This window comes from Phacochoerus africanus, chromosome 2, assembly GCF_016906955.1.
Source record: "Phacochoerus africanus isolate WHEZ1 chromosome 2, ROS_Pafr_v1, whole genome shotgun sequence".
Classification (NCBI taxonomy): Eukaryota; Metazoa; Chordata; class Mammalia; order Artiodactyla; family Suidae; genus Phacochoerus; species Phacochoerus africanus.
In genome coordinates this window covers 187,248,986-187,261,540 of record NC_062545.1, presented here as the reverse complement: position 1 = coordinate 187,261,540, position 12,555 = coordinate 187,248,986, and the positions used below count along the sequence as shown (strand labels likewise).

The following is a 12,555-nucleotide window of genomic DNA, read 5'->3' as shown; positions in this document are numbered from 1 at the left end:
TAAATGGCTTTCAGTCCCATTTTAAATAAAGCTTTTCTTTGCAGGGGATGAGACAGAGGTGTTTCACTTTATCCTAACATCACTATGCTGGCTACCTGGCTTTTCTTCCTTATTCCTCCTAAACTCCCCTCCTCCTCATTCTTGCCTCTCTCAACAGCCACCCAGTCTGCTGTATTTTGTTATAACAGCCTGAATGGACTAAGACATGCTTAAGCCAAGTCATAAATGAATGCCACGATGGTTGTGGTTTTCACAGAGAAGTGCTTTAAGAGTGAAACTCTATGTACAGAATTGTCATATCAACATATCATGTGCCTACTCAACAATAAGAAGGGAGAACATCTAGACGAAGGTAGAAACACACCTAAGTTATCTATCACCCTCTCCTGCACCTCCTGCTCCATCCCCCCCCAACTCCACCCCCTGCCTGTACCTTCCAAATCAGGGCTTAGCTGAGATGATGTGTGCTCCCAGGAGCTGCCCCTGACCTGGCTCGGTGGCCTGTCATTGGATTTCCCATGATCTGTCACCACCCCCCGTGGTGCCCTGAGCTCTATAAAGACACCATCATGTCTTGTGTTCTCTACTGTGTCCCAGCTCCGGACCTTCTTCCAGATTCCTAGAAGGTGTAGAATAAACACTTGTTGAATGAATAAAAGTCACAAAAGTCCACAAACAAATTGCAGCAAACCCATATTGCTAGGGAAATGCCCTTATTCCCACCCCAAAAGCAAGCAAGTAAGCAAACACAAACCATTTTAGAAAAGAAGCCAAAAAGGAATGGGCTTAACCTTGATTTGGCCCAATATCAGGATGCTGCTTCATCAATATGAAGATCTGTACATAATCCCAACATTGGAACCCAAATTAGAAAGAATAAGAAAGACAAATCGATGAATTAGGTGGTGCTCAAGGAACCAAAATGGGCTTCCTGGCAACCAGGGCCCAGTTCCCCTGCCACCGACTCGCTTGAGCACCAGTGCTGGCCCCTGCCCACTAAGGGCTGCTCTAGTTCCCCTGTGGGGGAGTTGGGGGGGGGGGTGAACATCACACTCTCTTTTCTCACTACAGCCCTCTGGGGTAATTGGCTTTGCTGTATGTGGGAACATGCTCAAAGGCTGCAACCTGCTGTGGTAACTAATAAGACCCAGTGGCCACATTCAGACAGCAGACCATGCTCCTTGCCCACCATGCACTGTCGGCAGGGCACTCTCTGCATGGCTCTCCTTCAAGCACTGCCTCTTGGATCTGGTACCAACCCTGTGTCCTACATCCACAGGCTTGGAGGTTGCTCACCTGCACTTGCCTTGAGGGCAGGAACTGCTTAGTTCTTCCTCAATCCACAGGCATCTCGTGGTACATTCAGCTTTTGTCTGCTGAGGTCTTTTTTGGACAGAACCCAAGACAATTCCACTGGCTTGTTCCCTTGCATGACTCATGTCTGGTCCATGGAAGATAGCCACATATTCTGCCTTCTGAAAAATGTGGGTAATACAGGCCATCCAGCATAGTCATGTCCCTGCTAATTTGCCATCAAAGTGACCATCTCCTGGCCTTTGGAATTTCTACCTACAAGGTGAATGCTGGTTTTTAACAAGTGGGGAGGAGTGATTAGGAGGCCTATGGTTGACAGGAAAGATGAGACACAGCATTCCTAGATAGCATAAGAATTAAGGAAGCAGATTTTTTTTTTTTAATGGCTAAAGGATGATCAATTTTCCAAGGGAAAGGGTTTCCAGAGGGAGAAGTGGAAAGATTCAGATGGGAAGAAAACAAGCAGAGAGACTAAGTCAGTGGGTAGAAAGCACAGGGCAGGGTGAGGATGAAAACCTAGGAAAGAATATGTGACTGGAGAGTCTAACCATTAAGGTCCAATCAAGAGACAAAACCCCACAAAATATGAAGAGGGAAAGTTTAATATAAAGAATTATTAAGATACCAGGCATAACTGATAACAAGGCAAAATAACTCTAAATAGTTCCTTCGGACTAAGGTTGAGTACCTAGAGAAGGACAGAGCTGGACAGTGAGGCAGGAATTCAAGCCTCACTGGAGAAGGCTGGTTGCAGCCCAGAGAGAGCACACCAGTTCACTGGGTTTCCCTGGGCCACAGCCGCTCTGCAGTTGATGAACATGCAGGAACACCCATTCAGGGTGCAGTTGACAGGAAAGCATGGCCAAGAAGCATTGTATCAGTTTCCTACTGCTGCTGTAAAAAAAATTACCAAAAGACCTAGTAGTTTAAAACAACACAAAATAATTCCCTTATTATTTTGGAGGTCAGAAGTCCCACATAGGTACTCCTGATACAAAGTCAAGGTGATGGCAGGTCTGGGTTCCTTCTAGAAGCTCCAGGAGAATATTCTTGTCCTTGCTCTTTCAGCTTCTAGAGTTGAGGTCTTGGGTTACCCACAATTTGACTCAGGAAGTGGAAAGCTCTCCAGGGACTCCAAAAAATGTACTCCTACAACGATACTTCTTTCCAGATAATCTTCAAAAGGAAATCACTAGCAAAATGAAACATGCACCTAAAAACACTTAGCATGGTACCTGGAAAACAGCACTCAATAAATATTTGTAATTAGAGAGTTTCTGTTGTGGCTTAGTAGTAATGAACCCGACTAGTATCCATGAGGATGGGGGTTCCATCCCTGGTCTCGCTCAGTGGGTTAAGGATCCGGTGTTGCTGTGAGCTGTGGTATAGGTCACGTATGTGCTCAGATCCGGCGTTGCTGTGGCTGTGGCTGTGGCTGTGGCCGTGGCTGGCAGCTGCAGCTGCAGCTCTGATTCAATCCCTAGCCTGTGAACTTCCACACTCCATGGGTGCAGCCCTAAAAAAGCAAAACAAAAAATAAATAAAATAAAATAAAATAAAAGAATAAGACTTGTATGTTGTTTTTGTTTTTGTTTTTGTTGTGCTGCATCCATAGCATATGGAAGTTCCTGGGCCAGAGATCGAATCTGAGGCACAGCTGTGCTCTGTGCCACTGCAGAGACAACTCTGGATCTTTAACCTACTGTACCACAGTTGAAAACTCCTGAATTTTAAAACTAATGTTGAGCAAATAAAGCAAATGACAAAATGATTTATATAAAGTTTGAAAATATGCAAAACACTATTGCATGTTGTTTGGGGATACTTGTATATGTGTTAATCATATAACATGAAACTAAATGATAAACATACCCCAAAACTATTAGAATACATAAACTCAGCAAGGTTGCAGTACATATGATTAATAAACAAATCTATTCCATTTCTATACACTAACAATGAAATATCAGAAAGTTTTTAAAAATCCAGTTTAAAAATACATAAAAAAAAAATCTAGAAATAAACTTAACCAAGAAAGGTAAAAACCTCTACTATGAAAACTATAAAAGACTGATGAAGGAAACTGAAGATGATTCAACAAAATGGAAAGATATAGTGAAATCCCCAAATTAAATATAATCCCTATCAAAACACCCACGACATTTTTCACAAAACTAGAACAAAAAATACTAAAATTCATATGGAACCATAAAAGACCCAGAATTGCCAAAGCAAGCTTGAGGGAAAAAAGAATGAAGTTGGAGGCATAACCCTCCCAGACTGTTCAGACTATACTGCAAACTACAGTAATCAAAATAGCATGGTATTGGCACAAAAAGAGACACATAGATCAATGGAACAGAATAAAGAGCTCGGAAATAAACCTAAGCACCTATGGTCAATTAATCGAAGACAAAGGAGAAAAAATACACAGTGAAAAAAAGACAATCTCTTCAAAAAGTGGTTCTGGGGAAACTGGACAGCCACATGTAAGATGAGATTAGAGCATTTCCTCATTACACCATATACAAACATAAACCCAAAACTGATCCAAGACCTAAGCCTAAGACCTGAAACCATAAAACCCCTAGAAGAGAACATAGGTGGAACACTATTTGACATCCACTGTAGCAATATTTTCCTGGATCAATCTCCTAAGGCAAAAGAAATAAAAGCAAAAATAAACAAATGGGACCTAATTAAACTTAAAAGCTTTTGCACAGAAAAGGAAATCATCAACAAAATGAAAAGACAACCTAAGGAAATGGGAGAAAATATTTGCAAATGAGCAATTATTATATATTATTATATATATTATATATTAATATATTATATATAATATATTATATATATATATATATAATATATATATATAAACAGGTCACATAACTCAATATCAAAAAAAGCAAATAACCCAGTGAAAAACTAGGCAGAAGATATGAATAGACATTTCTCTGAAGAAGACATACAGATGGCTAACAGGCACATGAAAAGATGCTCAACATCACTAATTATTAAGGAAATGCAAGTCAAAACCACAATACCACTTCACACCTGTGGGAATGGCCACAATCAAAAAAGTCTACAAATAGCAAATGCTGGAGAGGGTGTGGAGAAAAGGGAATCCTCATACACTGCTGTGGGAATGTAAATTGGTGTAGCCACTCTGGAAAACAGTATGGAGGTTCCTTAAAAAACTAAAAGTAGAACTACCATATACGATCCAGAAATTCCATTCCTGAGTATATTATCAGGAAAATGGGAAGACTTAATTCAAAAAGATACATGCACCCCAATGTTTATAGCAGCACTATTTACAATAATCAAGACATAGAAGCCACCCAAATGTCTATATATATATATATATATATATATATATATATATATACATATATGCACACATGTATATATATATATACATTCACGCATAATGGAATATTGCTCAGCCATAAAAAAGAATAAAATACTGAGAGTTGCAGCAATATGGATGGACCTAGAGAATATTATGCTTAGCAAAATAGGTCAAAAACAAATACTATATATCAATTATACATGGAATATAAAAAATAATACAAATGAATACACATGCAAAACAGATTCACAGATAACAGAAAACAAACTTATGGTTACTAAAGGGAAGAGGAAGAGGAGGACAAATAAAGAGTATGAGATTAACAGATACAATCCACTATATATAAAACAGATAAGCAAAAAGGATATACTGTCTAACACAGGGAAGTATACCCATTACCTTATGGTAACTTGTAATGGAATATAATCTGCAAAAATACTGAACCACCATACTGTACACTTGAAACACAATAATATTTCAAACAACTGTACTTCAAAAAATAAATGATAAACATTACCTTCAGTGTAGTAGCTACCTCTGGAGAGGGAGGGAAAGGGGATCAGGGAGAGGTATTCAGGATGCTTCAGCTGTACCAACCGTTTTGTTCCGTTTACTTAAAAAGAAACCTCAAGCAAATTTGACAAAATGTTAATATTTGATATTGAGTGGGGTACACAGGTTTTTTCTATTATTCTCCATGATTTTCTGTATATTTAAAATATGCATGGAGTTCCTGTCATGGCTCAGTGGTTAATGAATTTGACTAGGAATCATGAGGTTGCGGGTTCAATCCCTGGCCTTGCTCATTGTGTTAAGGATCCAGCATTGCTGTGAGCTGTGGTGTAGGTTGCAGACACGGTTTGGATCTGGCGTTGCTGTGGCTCTGGCTACAGCTCTGATTAGACTTCTAGCCTGGAAACCTCCATATGCCACAGGAGTGACCCTAGAAAAGGTAGAAAGACAAAACAAAACAAAACAAACAAACAAAAAAAACCCCTTGACTTTTAAAAATTAAGAATGGAAAGACAACCAAATCCCCACAAATCAAAATCTGTTGGGCAAAAAAAAGTCCAGAGGAAAACGTATAGCCTCTAAAAGGAATTAGAAAACAAGAAAAATGGAAAATAAAGGAAATAAATTTAAAGACAAGAAGTTGGCAAAGTGCAACAAAATAAATGCAAAGAAAATAAAAAGACTGAAAATGGTAAAAACACAGATGAAATACAAAACAAGATACAAGAAGGTACTGATAGAATTGCCCAATATAATTAAAAATCATTAGAACAAACTATACTAGACAAGCAATAGCCCTCCAATTTTTGGACTCAGAACTCCTTTACACTTTTAAAAGCTTTGTTATTTCAATTAACATTCAATGTAGAAATTAAAGCCAAGAAAAAATATAAATGTTCATTTAAAACTTTATTTTAAAGTAACAGCATAATGAACATGTTCTCATGAAATTTAACTTAATTTTCCAAAAGAAACAAACCAAAAGATGTAGTGAGAAGACTGGCATTGCTTTACATGTTTGCAAATTTCTTTATACATGGCTTAATAGAAGACCACTGTTTGTGCATTGTCTGCTGTGATCTATCATTTTGGTTTAAGTATATGAAAAAAAATATGGCCTCATACAGATAGATCATTGGAAAATAGGGGAATAGCTATTTCAGATAATTGTTGATATTCTTTGACACAACAGCAAAACTCAACATGTGGCAATTTCTTAAAGACAGGGTGTAGAGTCTGAAACCCTATCAATGAACTTTTCATAGTCTGTTATATTAAAGTGCATTAGTCTACCTTGTTCTTAGAATGAATCTTTTACCCACTTATGATTTTGTAACATTGTGCATTGGTCATTTGGAAAATGGCAGTTCATTGGTCACTTGGAAAATGACGGTTCACTGAGTTATGCACATTTTCCAAACATTAACAGATTTCATTACATATACCGAAAAACAAATCACTTACCTCATCAGAAAAGATAAAGTAAATCTGATATTGTCTTTACTGGGAGTGAGTAGTGGTGAAAATATGCTAAGTACTAACACAGTTTAGAGCTATTGCTTTGATCCTTGCTGAAACACCAGCAGTTATACCTACTTATTTTAACACCATGAGAAAAAAAGGTCAAAGTAGTTTTGACCCTTCAGACTCTGGAAAGGGTCCCTAGGATGCCCAGGGCCCCACAAACCTGCATGCAACATAGAGAAGTTTTTGGACTAAGGGTTGAGTTGGAGCTGCAGCTGCCGGCCTATGCCACAGCCACAGCAACGCCAGATCCAAGCCACATCTGCCGACACCACAGCTTACAGCAATGCTGGATCCTTAACCCACTGAGCAAGGTCAAGGATTGAACCTACATCCTCACGGATACTAGTAGGGTTCTTAAACCCAAGCCACAATGGGAGCTCCAAATCACACTTTTGAGAACCAGAGATTGACAATCCCTTGGAGAAGGTATAACATCAGAAACAAATAGGGTAAAAAGAAAAAAAAAATTCTACATTACTTTTAATATATAATTACACACACACACATATGTGTGGATATATATATATGAATCAGCCAATAAGAGAATCAAGGCAGAAATTTTATGTTGGAGGGTGGGCTCCTAGCTTCTCCCGTCAGTAGCTGTGAGATCTTGTTTTTTATCTTCCCTGGAGTTCCCATCGTGGCTTAGTGGTTAATGAATCCGACTAGGAACCATGAGGTTGCAGGTTTGATCCCTGGCCTTGCTCAGTGGGTCAGGGAGCTGGCGTTGCCGTGAGCTACTGTGTAGGTTGCAGGTGCGGCTCGGATCTGGGGTCGCTGTGGCTGTGTCGTAGGCTGGCAGCTTCAGCTCCGATTAGACACCTAGCCTGGAAACCTCCATATGCCCCAGGTGCGGCCCTAGAAAAAGACCAAAAAAAGACAAAAAATATATATTTAACTTCCCTGTACCTCAACTTATTTAAATTGAAGATGATAAAATTGCCCCTTTAATAAATTCTGGTGAGGATTAAATGAGTTAATGCAAGTCAAGTGCCTTAAAAATTTTTGGCATGTGATAAGTTGTGTGATAGGTGTTAGCTGTCATAATAAAATCCCACCAATGAATATGAAATTGTCCAATTTTTGAGTAAAACGTAAATGACAAAACCTGAGTTAAGAAGAAACAGAAAAATCTATCAACCAGTTGGTAGAACAGCCTGGACTTGGTCTCATTTTCCCCAGCATGGTCTTTGTGCAGCAACCTCCCTCTTAAGCACATCCTGAGCAGATCCCATAGTGGTCCTTTAACTGCAGTTAAAAGTAAGCCCAGTTCAGTCCAGTTTAATAACCTGTTTCCCACCTCCCCCAAGTCTAAGCTTGGCCACTGGCCTTAGTGGCAGCAACAAGGAGTTTGTTCTTTAGCTCCTCCTCTGCCCCCTCTTCTCTAGGGACCCAGATGATGAATTGGATCAAGGGACAAACCTCTTTACTCAGCTGAAGGCACAACTGCAGCCCTCTTCCAGTGGTCATTACTCCTGTACATGGCATCCAGGCCAGATTCCACTAGTGGCAGATGCTCATATGTAGTTTGTCCTGGGATGTAGGACTGGTGAAAATCTGGTCCTGACTCAAACCCTCTATGAACAATATAGGTATTGCCCACAGCTGCACACCCCGTAACCTCTTGTAGCTGGGGTGAACACTTATAAGGCACTCAAGCCTGGATGCTTCCCACAATGACACTGACTTCCCAGATATATACCAGTTTTGCCACACCAAGCGGAAAGGCATCGCCTGCTTCACAGGTACCCCCTCACTCCTCCCTTCCCTCTCTCCATTGTTTTAGAGATCAAGATATCCGCTCTCAACTACACTGGTCATTCTCCCCTCCCTGTGGTCACTCTCAGAGAAATTTTCTCAGGGCTTCCTGTCTCAGTTGACTGCAACAGTGGCTAGGGCACCCGTAGAGACTAAGGACACAGACCCCCTCTCTCTTATGACGCTCCCTTCCTCTCCCAGCAATCTGCTTACAGCATACAGGGGCAGGGTGGACAGCTGGGCATGGATGAGACGCCATTCATCACTCAGGGTAGCTAAGGAACTGGGATATTTCACCTAGAGTGGAATGGTCTTCAGAGAACAGGAGCTATCTAGGCATAATTGAAGAATAGCTCAATGGGAGTGTAATAAGCTTTCCTTATGAGATTCTGGAGAAAGGAAGTAGGACAAACTAATCGAAGTAACAGGAATACAACTTCTAATACAATAACTGAATAACCATTAACAATTTTAATTGTACCAAAATGGAAGAGGCAATGTGAATTTCCTGTCACGTCAAAGGAATTCTGAGAGAGGGGACACAAATTAATAAAGAGATTAGACTGAGTCCTCAAAGTCTCTTGCATTTTATTTTTAAAAAACTCAAACATAAAGTGAGGTTGAAAAACAATACACAGTTCTTCTGAGGAAATAAGCTCTAAAAGGACCAGAGAGCAGCAAGAAGAGGCTGTCAGAAAGTGGAGATAATTTGTTTGTTTGTTTTTCAGGTGTCAGGGACATAAATACCTTTTTATGCAATGGAAAAGGAGAAAGAGAAGATGATGTTATCTGGCTAGCCTTCAGACCAACTTCCCAATGGTTTGTTGAAAGCAACCACATAAGTCATAGGGTAGTCCAAATTCCCAGACTAGTCATCACTGGCCCCGAGCAGCTTCTTCAGTTTATCTCAACATACCTTAGAAATACTATTTGGTGCAAGGGCTATGAAGTGAAAGGATCGATCCTCTCAAGAGGCACCAATTTAGATAACCCTCATGGTATAAAAATGAATTTCATCCATTAATTCATTTAGAAATTTGAGCACGAAATTTGAGCAGGGCTGAGGATAAAGCAAAGAACAAAAGAGATAATTCCTGCCCTCCTGAAGCTTACTTTCTGGTAGAGGTTAGGAAGTGAACAAGTATATACTTGAAGACTATTAATGTTAGAGACAAAAATACATAGGGGGATAGGGAGGCAGGAGGAATAAGCATGGTAAAGAAGCATGATGGAAAAGGTGATATTTAAGCAGATTTCATGATGGTGAGGGAGCAAGCCAAGACTGACATTCAAGAGAAGAGTCTTAGGAAAAAGAACAGAAAGTGGAAAGGACCCACGGCAGAAGCATGGCTGAAAGCAAGAAGGCCACTGTACGCCTAGCAGGTACTTTAATAGTTAATGGCACAAGATATTTGTCAATGGTTATTCAGCATCTCAAGGGCTTAATATTTTTATCCAATTAAAAAAGAATAAGGAAAAAAAAGATAATGTAATAAATATGTTCAAACTAAAGATAACACACATAAACTGTGTAAGTGTCTGATAAGAAGGAAATGAAAAAGTTAACTACATAAAATAATAATAGTAAAAATAATGTAGAGCTCTTCAGCCTGAAGCCTACATCACACAGGACCACCAAGGAGACCCAGATCTCCAGTTAGAGAAGGTGTACAAGCAATAAACATATCTTATCTTGTCCAAAGGTTTTGATTAATGATTGTGTTCTAAATTATATGAATTTGAAGTGCTAATGAAATCTGTTAAAGGTGAGTGAAAATCAGAACAAGTTTGAATAATAAGCATCCCTTTATTTGCTGACGCCATTACAAAAACTGATTACATTAGCAACAAAAAGTGTGTTTCTTGAGTTGAAGTCAGAGGCAGTCACTCCTCAAAATGTTATTAAGTAAAACAGTGTACAACATTAGTATTAAAATGTTAAATTTTACATTGTCTTTACCACTTTTGATCTTCTGAACAATTTTATTGAGCAAAATAAGATAAAAGATTACATGTTTATCTTCAGGAATGTAAAGGTCTAATTATTCAAACAGTTTTTATTATAAAACTAAACTCTGAAGGTGTCTACAGAGTTGGCTTTTTTCCTCTCTCTTTAAATCAGTAGTCTAACAAGGATTAGAAAAGACAAAACTCTGTTCAGTGTTTCTGACAAAGTAGAAAGGGTGAAAACATAAATAAGGCTTTAATTTGGCAAAATATAATACAATGCCTTCTGTTATCCTTGAATGAACAGTTTCCCAATTACTTCACTCTGTAAAAGATCAAAAAGAAATAAATTCATTTTAAAAGAAACAAAAGGCAATCAGAAGATATCTGTCAAACACCAAAGGTATATATTCCATTTGATCTAGCATGGCCCTTTCAACTAGGATCAGAACAATTAATACTCATAGTAATCAAAACTAAGAGAAAGACTCAGGATTCAGAAGTTTTTAGGTAGGCTTTAAAACACTTAAGCTAAAATCTCAGACCAAACTGAGAATAATACAGGGATTTTAAAAATCCTACTTAGAAAACATTTAAGAGGACAACATTGGGAATCCATTTGTATTGAGTTCTAGCCCATACAGTGAGTATCACTAAAAGGAGAAACTGAAATGTACAACCCTCTACCTATGAATAAGGACGTATCAGACACTTTCTAAGGTGTTATGAAGCCTTCCAAATCAGATTAAATAATAAGAAATTAAACCTCAAAAGCCATTATAGAGACTAAAAGAACTTAATCAAATGCAACACGTGAAGCTAAACTGGATCTTGGTTGGAAAAAAGAGCTAAAAAAGATATTTTGGGTATAATTAGGGAAACAAATAGGGGCTTAAGAATAGATGATATTATGGAACTATTGTTTTGGTTTTTTGGGATGTGACAGGGATACTATGTATTTGTGAGAAAATATCTTTGTTCTTAGGAGATGCATACGTAAGTGCTTAAAGGATAGTTACATCAACAAAATAGGTATACACAAAGAGACAAAGTAGTTGAAGGGTTTTGAGTTTTACATATTCTTTATTCTATGTGTGAAATTTTCCAAAATAAAAAGTTAAGGGGAAAAGAAGCAATTAGAACATTAAAAGGGAATTCCCTCACAAGGGAATTAAGGATGAGTAAGTTAAGGATCTGATATTGTCACTGCTGTGGCTCAGGTTCAATCTCTGGCCCAGGAACTCCCATATACTGCAGGTGTGGCCAGAAAAATAAAAAATCAAAGTTAAAAAGCAAAGTTTTCACTGGTTATCATGTTCTCTAATTAAAACACGATTAACAGCTGATCACAAAGTTTACATAGCCTACTAATACAGAAAATGAGAACCTGATCCATGACAGTCATGTGTAAAGTGTAGAAATAAAAGCTAGTTTTTATCTAAAACATTAATTCTTACACTTAAAGAGTAAAAAGAACCTTTTTTATTTAAGAAGCAAGAAACAACTGCTTCATGGAAGACTCTATTTGTCAAGGGGATTAGGGAGAGCACATTTATACAAAACACATACACAAAACTTCACCTCGACTCTGCCTGGATAACATCTACAGCCTCTCCAATTCTCTATTGACAGAACCAAATACTTGAGGAAAAAGTCAGAACTGAAGGAAGAAACTATGTAAGAGGCTGGCAACAAAGAATTAGACAGAATGAAGAGAAGAGAAAGCAGTGACAATGAGGATTAGAGCACAGAGTGCTTGATTTTGGGAAAGGAAAAGCACAGATTAAGGTCACAATGCCTGGGCCCAGATCACCTTAATTTATTTATTTATTTTTAATTTTTTTAATTTTTTTTATTTTCCCACTGTACAGCAAGGGGGTCAGGTTATCCTTACATGTATACATTACAATTACATTTTTCCCCACCCTTTCTTCTGTTGCAACATGAGTATCTAGACAAAGTTCTCAATGCTATTCAGCAGGATCTCCTTGTAAATCTATTCTAAGTTGTGTCTGATAAGCCCAAGCTCCTGATCCCTCCCACTCCCTCCCTTTCCCTCTTGGGCAGCCACAAGTCTCTTCTCCAAGTCCATGATTTTCTTTTCTACGGAGATGTAAATTTGTGCTGGATATTAGATTCCAGTT

At 38.5% G+C, this 12,555-nt stretch overlaps 1 protein-coding gene across 6 annotated transcripts in view; it reads right to left on the bottom strand.

Annotated features, from left to right (window-relative positions):
- Positions 1–10,251: 10,251 nt before the first annotated feature.
- Positions 10,252–12,555, bottom strand: part of KTN1 (kinectin 1) — a 116,824-nt gene continuing 114,520 nt past the window's right edge. For all 6 annotated transcript variants that reach the window (XM_047767413.1, XM_047767417.1, XM_047767414.1 and 3 more), the window contains one exon: positions 10,252–10,736. In XM_047767413.1, coding sequence (XP_047623369.1) covers positions 10,732–10,736 — 5 coding nt within the window. In that variant the 3' untranslated portion in view covers positions 10,252–10,731. The remainder of the gene's footprint in view (positions 10,737–12,555) is intronic.